At 45.6% G+C, this 15866-nt stretch overlaps 1 protein-coding gene across 5 annotated transcripts in view; it reads left to right on the forward strand.

Annotated features, from left to right (window-relative positions):
• Nucleotides 1-813: 813 nt before the first annotated feature.
• Nucleotides 814-15866, forward strand: part of EMB2763 (ribonuclease II family protein) — a 73040-nt gene continuing 57987 nt past the window's right edge. For 4 of the 5 annotated variants that reach the window (XM_086818733.1, XM_086818761.1, XM_086818748.1 and 1 more), the window contains exons 1-3: nt 825-1016; nt 10522-10659; nt 10753-10910. In XM_086818733.1, coding sequence (XP_086674859.1) covers nt 963-1016; nt 10522-10659; nt 10753-10910 — 350 coding nt within the window. In that variant the 5' untranslated portion in view covers nt 825-962. Of the gene's footprint in view, nt 1017-10521; nt 10660-10752; nt 10911-15866 lie in introns of all 5 variants that reach the window. The other variant, XM_086818741.1, reaches the window with a different exon arrangement.

Consider the following 15866-nt stretch of genomic DNA (forward strand, 5'->3'; position numbering starts at 1 on the left):
AACCTTTTTTTAAATCTAGCTTATTTTTTATAACCCTTTGTTTATGCTTCCCCGTTTTCCCTTAGATGCCCTGAACTTTCATGACTCCAAAAACTAAGATTTGGTGATGTCACACACATTTATGTGTATATATACACACCCACTTATCCACACCTCCTCCCCTAACCACCAATGTCACTGGGTTCTAAACACTTAAAAAAAAATGCTCAATGGCCCTTCAACTCTTCACATTTATCTAAATTTCGAATGTGTAATTGATACACCGGTATTTTTCTTTGCGACCAGGATAACAACTGCATGCATAACCTGTAATTCCCTCTCATGACATGCATGTTCTTGTAAGGAAGGTTCGATGATGTTTCCTTCCGCTCCAAGGTCGCGCTTTTTTTACCTCAAATTTTTAGAGCTGCTCAAATATCTCCTACCACTCCTATAGTGATTATAATTGGAGCTTTTCATTTCTATCTTAATGTATTTTATTTCAATCCTCATTGTTCAACAATTTTTTTGAACACTCTCTTTTCTTAATCTCTTGTTTCTAATTGCAATTCTTTGGAGTGTTTTTGTTTTTCGGTTTTTGAATATCATTCATAGACACACAAATTCAGACTACTTAAGGAAAAATAATAATAAGTAAATAAATATATCTTTCTTAGCAATAATCCCATTGGGCATAAAAGTAGAAGCCTTGCTATCCTCCTCTGAGCGTTATGATTGCTATTTTTTGCCAAGCTTTTTCTCTCACAAGCTGTGGGTGAATGAATTTGCTAAAACCTTTCTCATAAAAATAAAATTATAATTAAGTGAATGCTTACTCTCGCGGCCGCCCAAGGAGTGTAGGGGTAGCAGTTTGTATGAAACGGGATTAACACAGTACAGTCGTCAGGTTCCCACTGTTGTGCTTCTCGACGCCTTTCCCCTCCATCAAACTTTCAAAGGCGTGGTTCACAGGCTCAGCGAAAATGCTGCAAAGCAAGGCCTTTATGAAGAAAACCAGGCGAGGTCAGGTCGTCAAGGTTGGTTGTTCTCTCTCTCTCTCTCTCTCTCTCTGTGTGTGTGTGTGTGTGTGTGTGTGCGCGCGCGCGTGTTAATCAATATGCAAAGAAAGGCTTTTGAGATTGCTTGTTATGGTGATGCTTTCCTGTCTTGTTGATTTTACAAAGTGTGAATTAAACCAGATCTCCCTAGACACAAACAACCAGATTAGTGCCAAATAGACGGCAGGCTAGCTCACCACCCAATTGTAGATTCTGGATCCCGAATCACCCCCGAGCCGGAGGCTTAGACTCCAATCCCACAAACGATGCCAGTCAGCACTAGTATACCACCAACGCCTGCCGGATTAGGTGACTAATCTTGAGGATTAGCATTAGGTACGTAACATACTTCCCCTCTTAAGATGTTTCCACTCTTGGAAATAAAGCAAGGGAAACATAGCCACCTCAAACATCTGCATCCGACAGTCAAGTTTCATACCTGTCTAACAAACTATCATCGTGGAAACAAAACAAAACCAGAAGCTACTCAAGCTCTCGAGGAACACAGCAATCCCTCAATCTCCCATGTCCTCAGGAAGTTGGAAAACATCGAGACAATTGTCCCCTAGCTACAACATAATACCCCATACCTAGGGAATAACTTTCCAATTTTCCCCGATTGTAACGTCTCAGAACTCTTGGGTACTCTCAAACAACCTAGCATTCCAGTGGGTAACTGTCTCTGTGAATGCTTCCTATCAGAATATAACTGTGCTGTATCCTGAGCACTCTTGATAGCATCCGATGCATCGACTAGCTATCCTCTTGGAAATCTATAGCTGCATCAATCCAAATACCCTTAAGTCCCATAGTTACCGGAGATGCAGGTTGAAAACCGTACATTAGCAAACTTAGATTGTAATTAGTATCCGAATGCTAGTACAACATAGACAAAGCTGACCATAGGGTGTACCTCTCGCAATGAGATGGTCACCTAGAGTCGTATGCATAAAGCATATCCTCCAAAACTTGATGCACCCTTATGTTTGCCTAACAGACCGAGGATGATCAACAAATACTTCCCTTTTCGAGAATTATATAACTATCATGTATCTTTGCACTCTCATCATAAATAACCTTAGAAAATGCTCCTATCAGGATGGTGTTCAATCCAAAATACCATTGATATAAGACATCGAGACCGTGTGTTGAGACCTGAACACTACCAATAAAAACCCTCTAGTGCTCGTCAATATCTATCAATGCAAATCCATGCAATGACTACAAACCATCTCTCTCGTTAACTTCTTTAAGTACTGCTACCACACCTAAGTCTTACACAAGAATCTCTGAAGAGCACTAATAGCTCGTCATTCCGATCAAAGGACCCATGGACAACTGTCCAAATAATAGAAGAAGAATCCTAGAAAATTCAAAATATTACTCAGAACAGAATCACACTGCTCCACGTTAGAGATAGTAAATCCCTGCACAACAAAGTACCCAATCATACAGGGAAAATTCACTCCTTTTCCACCCTTTGTATTTGCCCACCCCAATGTACATGCCCCATCTAGTAGATCCAAAATCCGTGGATAACCAGGTTCTATCAAAGAACGTCTTCTCACATACCAAAGCTATAGCATCTCTCGTCCAGAAACATTGAGACGAGACTAAGTAGAGAATGTTCCATGAGAAGCTATATAACAAATGTACTAATCTGTGAAGTGAAAGACCATCCAACATTTGTTGTAAACTTGGGCTAAACATACATGTGAGCCAAAGATATTGTGGTAATAAGATAAGCCATGTCATAAAGACATCATCCTCATCTACCATACGACACTTAGTATAATCGTTGAACCAACCATATCACATGGTTCACTCATGATCCTTTGATCACAGAGAGTAATATCTAATATGTTGAACCTTAACTCGCACACTTAAATAAAAGACAAATACCAATAAAACTAGTAGACCTCAAGGAAAATCAATTGGACACAAACCCATCCTCCACATGCGGATAATAGTAAAGCTATCTCATGTAACTATAGAGAAATTGATAAAGTTGCACAATGTAAAAGCAAAACATAGGAGAGAGGGAGAGAGAGACATCAAACAATGAACATCATGTTATGTAGCAAGAGGCTTTTACAATGGCAATATCAGCCAGCTGATGGTGCAGAATATGTGCCTGTGAATAGCTTAGATGGATAACAAGTGAATATGGGAGGGCCCCTTTTATAGTGATGCAAGGGAGCTGGCCGACTGCTTATGGGAGTTGGCTGACTACCCACGACCTACTAAAAGGAGATAAATGGATAAAACCTATAAATAGGCATTCCCCAAATACATTGAGATGCACATTTTCTAACACCCCCTCTGTAGCTCATAGTGGGCAAAGTTGGGAGAAGATAAGTTGATGAAGATGCAACCATGGACACTCCAGTATTGCGCAGTACCGGATACACCTCGGAAAGAGCACCCACCAACCTGTTTCTCGAAACAAAATGCCACCACGAACAACAAGGAACTTTGCTTGGCTCTGAATTCCCACACAAGTGTGTAGTGAATTCCAGAATAAAATGATGAGCTGCTAGACACACTGCGCCCATTATCCCCTAACAGTGGATTGTGAACCTACCACATCCCAAAAAGCCTCGAACAATGAACTTAGAACACATCCAGTCCATAATCTTTGCTACACCAAGCAATAGACGTGGAACACATACAGTCCATAGCTCCAAAAAACGCTAGATATTTTCCATGCTTGGAACTCTGACTCACGCTTCCCATGCACCAGAAATGGAGCTACTAATAGCCCCCTCTCCTGCCCACAAGCGTCCTTTGGTTGGAAGCACATGGGGGAGAACTATTTGTATAACTAATAACTATAGAAGCTGACCTTCTGGGTCCTCCTTGGCTTTTGTAGCCTTGGGGACACTAGAAGTATCGGAGTCATCCTCTTGTATATGATCATTGCCTGTCTATGAAAGCCTGGGATGTACCTTTGGTCTTGCAATGCTTGGCCAAATGAACCTGCATTCCACAATAGTAGTAGTGACACCGTCATGTCTCTTGCATTGTAGCAAGTGCCTATCCTGCCCACTAGGAGGGAACCTGACCTGCATTTGCGAAACAAGGATAGATGCCTCCTCCAAGAAGGAACCCATATCCACAACAATAGCACACCTTTGCAAGCAAGCCTTAGTGCTACTGATGATCTGAACACTCCACAACCAATCTCCAACCCTTCTCCAACAGAACGAGGTATGAGGAACAAGCAGCCCCTTCTCAAAATTGAGAGAGAAAGGGGATGGACAGTAGCAACAGTCCACCAAAACTTGCGGGAAAACACCCACAAAGGAGGTACATCCATCGAAGAAGAGGCAGGCTGAAGATGCCACAAGTTTGTGGCGCTCCACATGCGAAGAAGAGGGCCACTAACTGCTGTCCAGAGATCTGTTCCAAACGCCAACACTGCGAAAGCATAGGACCGACAGCCCCCTCAAGCGAGGGAAAGGTCGAAACACCACGAGCAAGAGAACCTCCACTGCTGCCCAGGGCTGAAAACGCAGCGCACGCACCACCAACAACAAAGGTTGATGGAGAAGACAGGATAGGGGAGAAAGAGCTGCTGCCACCACAAAAATGCAGCTACCAAAACTGAAGCACAGCACCTTAGAAGAGAAACGCAGCCACCAATGTGAAAAACACAGCCTTGAGGATGAAAACTCAGCAGCCAGATGAAAAACGCAGCAGCAAGATGCACAAAACGCAGCACCAAACTGAAAATGCAGCACCTTTTTGCTCCAAAAAAAAACGTAGATCTTCATACAGATGAGGAAACTCGCTGCCGCCTTGAAGTGCCGGTCACCTAAGGGATTGATACCATGATAAAGTTGCACAATGCACAGCACCCTAGAAGAGAAACGCAGCCACCAATGTGAAACACAGCCTTTAGGATGAAAACTCAGCAGCCAGATGAAAAACGCAGCAGCAAGATGCACAAAATGCAGCACCAAACTGAAAATGCAGCACCTTTTTGCTCCAAAAAAAAACGTAGATCTTCATACAGATGAGGAAACTCTCTGCCGCCTTGAAGTGCCGGTCACCTAAGGGATTGATACCATGATAAAGTTGCACAATGCGGAAGCAAAACATAGGAGAGAGGGAGAGCAAAGGAGAGAGAGAGACATTAGACAATGAACATCATGTTATGTAGCAAGAGGCTTTTACAATGGCAATATCAGCCAGCAGATGGTGTAGAACATGTGCCTGTGAATAGCTTAGATGAATAACAAGTGAATATGGGAGGGCCCGTTTTATAGTGATGCAAGGGAGCTGGCCGACTGCCCATGACCTACTAAAAAGAAGATAAATGGATAAAACCTATAAATAGGCATTCCCCAAATACACTGAGATGCACAATTTCTAACAGAAATCACATTAGTGTATCAAATCACACACGTGAATCAGTCTTGATCGTAGTCTCTGGTTGCTGAACACCAGATTGGACTTGAGCTTCTCCGTGGGGCTGTTGAGCTCTTTTATGCAGACGCCATTGAAGTCTCATTGGGACGCAGGATTGCGGATCTTGCGGTATCTGCAGAGTACGAAGGATCTGGGACTCTTTTACACAGGAGGGAATGGAGTCAAGCTCCAAGGATGGAGTGACTCAGATTGGGGAGGAGATCCAGACACGAGGAGATCTACTTCAGGATACAGTTTTACCCTCGGCTCAGGAGCAGTTTCTTGGAGCAGCAAGAGGCAGCAAACTATTGCCCTTTCTTCGACAGAGGCAAGAGTATCGGGCTGCTTGTGGTGCTGCTTGTGAGGTTGTATGGCTGTGGGGCTGCTAGGCGAGATTGGGTTTCCACAGAGGGAGCCCACAGTCATCCAGTGTGATAACCAGAGTTGTATAGCTATTGTTCTGAACCCGGTTTTCCATGCCCGGACCAAGCATATAGAGATACAGTATCACTTTGTACGTGAGAAGATCTTGGCTGATGACATCTTGCTACTTTATTGTTGGACGGAGGACAATGCGGCGGACCTCTTCACGAAGTCTCTACCTCAGGCTATGCTCAGGCGGCACTCCAGCTCCCTTGGGTTGGTTTCATAGCCAGGAGCTGAGAGGGGGTGTTAGAAGTCATCTCCTGTCTATATTCATACACCAGGGCCTCTGTTGTGGGTGTGCCCGCCCTGTATATCATTTTTCCACACTCCCCGTATTTTTCCCTATTTTTTCCCATTTTTTCTAGTGGTGGGAGGGTTGCCAGAGGTTGCCAGGAGCACTCCAGTGCTGGCCGACTGGATGTTCATCAGTCGTGGGCTATTGGGCTGCTGGCCGACTGGATTTCATCAGTCGTGGGCACCTGTTTGCTGGCCGACTGCATTTATGCAGTCGTGGGACTTTTTCATCAGTCGTGGGCACTCTTTCTGCTGGTCGACTGCCCACTCTGGGATGCATATATAGCCCCTTTGCCCCCACCACTTCCTCATTCAGTTTTTCCGGGATCTTGTGTATAGAGAAGAGTTTACACACCTATCTCTCTGTGTTTCTTGTGCTGTTTATTTTCTGCAGTCTACTTGCTCTTGTCTACCCAAGTTTGGTTATCATTTCCGTTGCATATTCTGACATGGACATGTGTCATGGTGGGATGAGGTCAATCACACCTTGTCCCCTCATGGAGGTGGTGCACAGCCATGGACATGCAAGCTTTGCCTGTATAGTCGAGTGGGTGGTACTGACAAAGTAATTTTTAAGTGCCGTTCCTACCCCCGTCCCCGTTCCCTACATATGGCCGTCCCCCGTCCCCGTCCCCGTCCCCGTTACCGTCCCCCGTTACCGTCCCCCGTCCCTTGTGACTATGATGAAGAGAGAGCTAGATTAATGTTAGAGGTACTTGGAGCAACACAGGTAGAAGACTGCCATAGGAGTAGAGCCGAGGGTGAAGGTAGCAGGACGGGCAATCCACGGGAGTGTCAAATGGTTAAGACGGTGGTGACGCCTAGGTCGCCATGGAAGGGAGGAGGTGCTGAGGATACGCCGGCAGAGGTGGAAGAGCGGTTGAGATGGGCGGACTAGGCACACTCACGCTGCTAAAGTCAAAGGCTTCGCGGCGGAAATCCGCAAAGCAACAATATACATGCTGTTACCGTGTCCTTGCTTCCTCTATGATGGCCCGTAGGGTAAAGATTTGATCAAGTGTACTGTATGGAGTAGTTTCTCTTGAAGCATACTTCCCTCGATGTTGTGTCCAAGCCTCTTTTCCAGTAAGCTGATCTCATACTCTAGTATTGCCCCATAAATCTTGTCCATTTGGCCAATCATCATAGTCCCGTAATTATTTCGATCCATGGAGTCTTCTATCCCATATCCATGTGATCTCCTGCTTTATGGATGGAAACAACGGTGTTTGTGGTCCAGGCTATGGGGAAGCATTCACAGAGGGCTTTTTTAAAGAGTTTGTGAGAATATGATGTAATGTGCAAAATGCTCGAGTCCTCACATAGGTCTTCATGGTCTTTCGATTATGTAGCTTTAATAGAACCCTAGTGACATTGACATTGTTGAAGAGGATAGATCATGTGGGTGCGGGATGTTGGACGTATGAGGTGTGGCCTGATCTGGGACATCATAAAGCTGTCGTGCATAGGCTTCCCAAAGGAGGGGATCAGGGATGGGTGTTGGGGATTTCTTTCCCTTCAGAATGCACGATGCGTCTGAGTTATCTTCGCTCAAAAAGAGTTTGTACCACTCTTATTCACGTTTGGCTTGGAATGCATGCTTCTTCTTGCTGGTCAAACGACGGAAGGTTCTCTGCATTTAACATGCTAAGATCAGTCAACGCTCTCTTTCCCATAGGAGCTGAAGTCGTGTGTTCATGCATTCATCATGATACCACCCATTTTGTGGCTGCGATCCTGTGGGGCATTTGGCGGTGGAACAGGTGGTATAAGAAGCTAGCATGAGAAGAGTCATGGATGATGGAGGAGAGCTGTAATGTTAGTGTGGATATGTAAGATCACGTGCTGAAGTATGGCAGGATAGGTGATCTTCATAGATGGAGTTGAGATCATGATGGAAATGAATGCGGGTGAAGTGAAAAATGGGGGGGTCTGGAGTGGGTTGTAGAGTGGGGCAGGAGATGGTGAAAGCGAGATAAGTATGGTCAGCTCCTATGGGTGGAGGTGGGATAGTGAAATCTCAGATACGCAGTAGACCCCATCAAATAATGAACCATACTCGAGCCGCCTCCATATAGAAAGCATGCAAGGCTATCAGATGTAGGTCAGAGGACATCCCATTATATATGATCAGCTCATGCATGTCTTCCATGTCCAAAAAAGGCTTCCTGTACATTTTAATATGTCCTACATCCTGGGATGTCTGCTGCAATCCCATCTCTTTTGGCTGATCCATCTTGGAGAGCATAACAAGGTCTACACGGAAATCATACAGGGCAACCCATTGGACTTACAAAAGGATATGTAATGTCTGTTGGGTGCCATAGTCCATGTGTCCCTATGCGGAGTATGTTTTGGTGGCTATTTTCAAACTGCTATGTGGCTTGGGCATTTGTGGGCTTGCAAATTACAGGCATCTCGACACAGGAAGCTTACAGAGCCTCTGTCAGGGATGGACAGAGCGTTTGGAACATGTTCACACCTATTTGCAGGCTGAACCAGGTTCTAGGCAGTGTTCACATTTTGTGGAGATTCCAGGCAGCATTGTGGCAAGCTGGCCGGCAATGTGAGCAGCATCCAAAGAAAAAGCAGAGAGGTTCGGGGCTTCCCCAAGCTGGCCAAGCTGGTTGTGAGCTGGCTGGCAAGCACCCTATAGTTTATCATTGTTGTCATGAGCTTCAGATTTTGCAAATAGCCCTTTCCTCAGTTTTAAGCTGCTCAAGTCAGCAGCAAACATAAACACATCAACCCCCAATCAGCAGTAGTTAGTGTTCATTTGAAGGTAGTTGGGAAATCTCTTGAGTTTTATATAGTCTTCAGCCTTCAGCCACTGTTTGGCAGGCTTGCACTGTCAAAAGTACTATAAATTTGTGGTAGTTTAGGTATCTGTGTGTGCTTCTGAATGTTCTCAAGTCTTATGTTGCTTCCATCTTTCTGTTATTTACTGGCGCTTAGACAGATAGACCTTACAGAGCTTCTTCAACAGTGAATGTGCAGTGGTTATAACTAGGATTTATTCCCGTTGTGCAAGGGAATTCCCATGGGGCATGGTGCCTTTGATTTGCATGAGGCATTTGCATTCCATCAAAGACAAGTAAAGCCACATGCCTGTTTAATCTCTAAAGGTAGATTTATCAGATTATGTATGCTTTGCACTGCAGTCATGCTTGAAGGTACGACACTGTACAGCCATCTGGTAGATGCTGTATTATTGGTCCACAGGTTACATTACAGTATGCACCCAAGGAACATTGTATGAGTATGTATCCAAGGAACATTGTGGTGGGTTTCATTCATGGTAACACATCTCTCAGATGGTACCACCTGCATCAATTCCAAAAGTGCTGTTGTGGCAGATCTGCAAAATATCTGTGGTCACATCAACTGTGCAAGATTCTGATTCTACTGAGCTGTTAACAAATCCCGACTGTTGCTGTCAGATGGTCACTCTCACTCCCCTGAACCCATAAAAAATTCCCTTGATAATTCAACTTGCATCCTTGCTGCTGTGAGTCCCAGCATGAACTTCTTGAGGTTGGTTCCGTTCTTCATCAGGGATAGGCTGCACTGGGCTAAAGTGTTTTCATACGTGGTGGCATGTCACAATAGGTCCGGGTTGGACCAGGTCCAGGCAAGGCATCCACATACATGCAGGCCTGACAGCAGGTATGAACAATGGCTCTAGTACTTGTAAAAATACTGTGAGCAGCCCAACCAGCTCTGACTTGCCAGCATGGGCCTATAAGAAATCCCCCGCTCTTCATCAGATGTTGTGGAACAGTGGGAAATCAGTAGCAAGGTTATCTCCAACAACTAGCAACCATTATTCATTCGCAGACCTAGAGTTTCTTAGGAAATCCGTTGTAAATTTGGTATTTTTTTTTCAGTTTTCAGCCTCATCCCACTGTGGCAGACTTGTACTTGAGTATTTGCTCACAGCAGTAATAGAGTATACAGTACTTCAGGTGTTTGGAGGACAATGCCTTGTCCCATGTAGGCTGATTCTAGCTGATGTTTGGCCTTGTGCCACAAATACAGTGGTTTATGGGGTAGCGAGATAACTCTCGCAAAGTCATCTTTCTTTACGACAAACAAGTGAACATAGCAAGCACTGAACTCTAAATCGTATATCCCTTCTTGTCCACCTTCTGGTGGCAAGGTGTTGCACTCGAGAATCCAATGGTACTCACAAATCTTTTCGTTTTACCTCCATCTTTATTATGTGGTAAATCTTTGTTCATGAACAATTGTATATTAGGGGAAGGTAAATTGCTCTCATGTGACCTGTTTTCTGGCCATGCAAACTATAGAGTCCAGAAAATAAGAAAGTCGTTGCTTGTATTGATTGCAGGTGGTCAGAGAGCATTACCTGCGGGATGACATATCTTGTGGTGCATTATATTGCACAGTGTGTGATAAAGAGGCTGCCTGTCTTAGCGAGTGTGCGGCCAATATTCTTATAGTAGATACAAATGTCACACTCCATCATGTATCTTCCAAAAGCTTTGATCAAGTATGATTTGCAGTTATTCAGTTGTGGTCAAAAAGGTTTACTCATATGTGTCTTGTGATTGTTTGATAGATTGACCTTCTAGAGAACAATGCTATTGATGATGTGGTGATACTTTCCGTGGTACTTGAGGAAGTGAAGAACAGAAACATAAGTGTATATAACCGTGTACGAGCATTATGCAGCAATCCTATCCGCCGGTTTTTTGTCTTTGCAAATGAGCATCACAAGTAGGTTACGTTCTATGATCTTGTGTGTGTGTGTGTTTCCTTAAAGTTGTTGGGTTGCCTTGAAGGTTCTGAAGTTCTTTATGTTACATGAGGTGTAGCTGAACCTTTAATTATGATCAAGGAGTGAATTAACTTGCTGATCTCGAAGAGAAAGAAAGAAATAAAGAAAGTTACAGTAAACGTCTCCTAAAGACCCAATGGGTCTAGGAGACCAAAGTGATACAATGCTATCCATGGTATGTCTCATCATGGAAAAGAAAAACAAAACAAGTACAAATAACATAGCTCTCTGAAAGTAGAGGCTGATACAATGATCATCATGGGGTGGGGAAGTACATGGGGAATAAGCACAATAAGCACTAGTACAAGAGACTCATCATGGAGTACATGAGAAGATGAAGCACATCAACCTCCAGTAGAGGGTACACCTCTCTCAAGTATGTCGAGCATGGGGTTACTGAGTATGGCAGAGAGGCCCCCTTCTGTCACGGTACGTGCTGGCTGTCTTGGATCTGGAGCTGATGGAAGGATCGTGGTTGGTGTCCTGTGGGTTGGGGACGCCGGGTACGTTGAAGCGCGCAAGCCCATTCCGAAGTGACTCCTCAAGGATGGGGTGGAGCTGAGGTATCTTGTGGTGGACCACCCGCGGGGTCCACTATGATGATATCCTCTCCCTGGGCCCGAAAGAAAGTGGTGATGGTCGGCTGGGGAGGAAGGAGGCTTAGGAGTGTATCTTTGTGTCTGCGAAGCTCTAGTAGGAAGAGTCCAAGGTAGCAGTGGTCCAGGAAGTCCATGATCCTGGATAATGGGCCAAAACCGTCACGGAAGAGACAATTGTAACTTTGCGGATCTCTAGTACACTCAGCAGTGACATGTATAGTGCTCCTCTGTCTCGACCCCCCTGTGGCATATTCTGCAGATCCTCTCCTCCCGAGGTCTCCGTATGAGCACTCTACCCACTCTGTCTCCACCTGTAGGCGGTGGGAGGATACCCGTAGCTGGCCAATCACAATCTGAATGGCATGTGACATGTGAATACCTAGGTGGCCTGCTACTGGATGAAGCCATCATCTGTGAGCATGAGGAAATGATCTCTATAGAAGTGCATCTTCGGTGGGAGCTCCAAAGGTGCGATCCATGTGCTGTGTATGTAGAGGCTAAGGAGGTCGAACGGGATAGTCTGGTTGAGGTCTTCATGGGAGAGCTGGGAGAAAAGGGGAGTTCAGGCTGTACTGAAGAGTTGGGAGACGGTCCACTGGAGCCAGAGTCTCGCTCATCCCTCCTGGGTCAGACCACATAGTGCCAGTGCAGTTCCATACGGCTAGCCTCAACTGTGTGGTCTCAGACCCCGCGCCCCTATTTGGGGCGACTCTCGGTGATGATGATGCAGCCATCTCTGTAGACAGCCCACTCACCCCCCTTGCAGGCCTCCTGTACAGTCACCATGGCCTCTCGACGGTGTGCTACTTGTGTGGGAGTCAAATCATCCCCCATGAATATCTGTGCCCGTGAGGGCAGCCCGTCTATCTAGGAAGGCCTGTCGACTAGTGGTGTCAGGGAAGCAGATGAGAAGAGGCCTCTCACGTGTCATGTCTTTCCTGGTTCTCCATGCATCTGCAAAGGTGGTCCCATCTACCCTGAGTTTCTGGCAAAGGGTAAGTGCATCGGCCTTGGGAGAGGCCCCTGTTACTAATCCAGTCCGATTTCGTGGTCTGTAGCTCTCCTGCAGCTTGTGATCGGCAGCCATTAGCTGCTCCACATCGTCTGCAAGGACCTGGTGTTTGCTGATTTCCGTCTTCCACATCTTGTTTAATGGTGGCCTCAAGTGCCGCTATTTGGGCTTGAAGTTCCCCCAAAGCTGGGCTTTTTGTGGTGAGGGGGGTTGCCTTGAGTGCAGCCACCTGCTGTTCCAGTATCTAAATGCGTGCGTCCTTGTCTTGTACTTCCTTACAGAGGGCCTCTGTCTCCTTTATTTGTTGGTTGAGAGTGCGGTCAAAAGGTTTGCTTGAAGTCACTCAAGAGTTTCCTGTAGGTGTTGTCCATGAGCGCTACCTGTTTTCCGAGCTTCTCCACCTCTCCCATTGCGTGCACAATTTATGTTGCTGCCTTGGGGGCCTGAGCAAGGGTGGGTTGGTGGCTGGATAAAGAGACGCGAGAGGGTGGATAGAGAGAAAGAAAGAAAGATATATTAAACGTCTACTAAAGACCCAATGGGCCTATGAGACCAAAGTGGGTTGGTGGGTGGATAAAGAGACGCGAGAGGGTGGATAGAGAAAGATATATTAAACGTCTACTAAAAACCCAATAGGCCTATGAGACCAAAGGTATACAATAATGTCCATGGCATATCTCATCATGGAATGGAAAATAAAATAGAAATGAAACAAAACTATCTCACTGGAGTGATACAAAACTGTCCATTGAAATCTCATCATGGAATACCAAGAACATGAAACATGAGAGGAGCATCGGCCCCCAATAGATGGTACACCACTCTCCAAAATATAAAGCATGGGGCTAATGAGTATGGCCGAGAGATCTCCCTCAGCTACGTTAAGTGGAAAGGCGGCTCGATGGCGATGGAGCATGTCCGGGATTTGGAGCTGATGAGGGGATCGTGGCCAACGTCCCGAGGGCTAGGGGTGTCCGGCACATTGGAATGGGGAGTCCTGGTCTGAGGCAACTCCTATCGGGCGAGGTGGGTCCACGGGATTCACTGTATTGGTCTCTCCTCCTCCTCCGGGTCTGGAAGAAGCTAGTGAGCTCGTGAGGGAGAGGTCGGTGGCTGGGGCCGAAGCTCTCTCAAGAAAGTGTCACCGTGTTTGCAAAGCTTGAGTGGGGGGGATATATATATATATATATATATATATATATATATATATATATATATTAAGCGTCTACTAAAGACCCAATAGGCCTATGAGCCCAAAGTGATAGGCCCAGTGGGGGGGAGAAAATGAAATGATATATTAACGTCTCTAAGAGGCCATAATGGCCTATGAGACCAAAATTGAGAGTACATCTGAAGTTGGTGTCTCATCAAAGAGAACAACTAAATGAAACTGAAAAGTACAATAAACTGAGTCTTACAGTTATAAGACTGTAAGTAAGACTCCTAGATGATACTAAGTAGAAAATACTAGAAAAGGTTTATCAAGTAGATCCATGTATACTGGAGAGAGAGAGAAAGAAAGAAAGCTGTATTAATGTCTACTAGAGGCCGAACTCGACTTATGAGACAAATCAATGTACAACTGTCAATGTCTTCCGGATGTCCAGAAAAAAAAAGGACAAAATGAACATGAAATAAACTATGAAAGTATTGAGTTAGTGGGGGGGTGTGATGGATGGAGCGCTATTGCTAGAAAGAAAGAATGAAAGATTTTATTAACGTCTTCCAAAAGACCGAACTCGGCCTATGAGACAAATCAGTGTACCTGAGAGAGAGAGAGAGAGAGAGAGAGAGAGAGAGAGAGAGAGAGAAATGAAATGATATATTAACGTCTTTAGAAGGCCAAAATGACCTATGAGACCAAAAAGGTTACAACAATTGGTGGATCTGATACAATGTCTGTGTAAGGAAAGCTAAAAACAACTAAACAACTAACTGAAACTGAAACAACTATGAGGAAAGGTACGGTACTAGAAGCTCCTAATGGATAACATCTGGGAGGAAAACTCCAGCAACAATGGTAAGCATCATACACATCACTATCCGAAGATGTCTCTCATCGGTCGATGGCGGATATCCTCAATGTCCTCCATGGTGAGTACTCTGACTGGACGTCTCCCATGCCGTGCTAGTATGGTCCTGATCCTCTGTTGTAGTCTCCGCCGGTGTCGAGATGGGCCTCTCATCTTGGGGCACCTGGACCGCCCCAGCTCTATAGCCTGATCAATCAGTGTACCTCTGGTGCGGCTGTACTCTGGGGCTAGCTGCAATGCCTGCTGGCCTGACTGCTGAATCTCTGGTTGAAAGAAGTCTGTAATCTGCCTCTGTAGGTGTCTCTCCCTCTCAGGAGACCCCCTCTATGTCTACGCAGCTCCAACAAGTACGATCCGAGGCATCTCTGATCCTGGTATCTCATGACTCTAGAAAGTGGTCTGAAGCCCTCTCTGAACAGGCAGTGAAAGCGGCCTCGTATCTCATAATATACTGGACAGTGACATATGTAATGTAACTTTGTCTCTGGCTCCATCTGGCACAGCTGACAAATCCTTGCCTCAGCTGGTACTCCTCTGAATCTGCCAGTCTCAATCTCTAGCTGGTGTGAGGATGTGCGCATCTGACCAATAGCATGCCGTACACCATGAGAAAGATGAGTATCGATGTAGCTGGGTCTAATCACAACCCATCCTCCGTGAGCTGGAGAAGATGATCTCTATAGAAAGCCATCTTCGTACCAAGCTCGTGTGTCGGCTGTATCCATGTCCTCCTAGTGTCCAGCTGAGTCAAGTCCTGCCTGATAAGTCTGGTAATCTCTGCCTGTGTGAGAGAGAGGGAGGGTGCATCCAGGGAGTACTGAAATGGAGGTAGCCTGTCCATACTAAAGCCATGCAGCTGGAACCAAGTTGTCATCTGTGCATACCAACATGATCCGTCTCCCTGTGATGCCAACTGTCGTGAAGACTCCAGGGCTAAGCGAGCATATCTGGCTCTAGGGAGAGCCCAAGTGCTATGTATAAAGGAGACTGATCGAGTGAGTGCCTCTACTACCAATGGGAGGGCAGTCATCTCTGCACGGATAATATCATGTGGTACGGAGGCCTTGGCCCTAATCATCCAGGAAATCATAGAAACCAAGGACCTCTCCATACGTCTCCATCCATCGGTGCTACCAGCTCGGCTGTGGTGATCCACTGAGGGTCCCCATATCTCCACTCCATACAGCATGGCTGAAGTGACCAAAGTGTCAAAGAGCCAGAGCTTTGTTCGAGGTTCCTGAAATTGAACCT

Source organism: Cibotium barometz, chromosome 2 (assembly GCF_041138505.1).
Source record: "Cibotium barometz isolate CiBa-2024 chromosome 2, ASM4113850v1, whole genome shotgun sequence".
Classification (NCBI taxonomy): domain Eukaryota; kingdom Viridiplantae; phylum Streptophyta; class Polypodiopsida; order Cyatheales; family Cibotiaceae; genus Cibotium; species Cibotium barometz.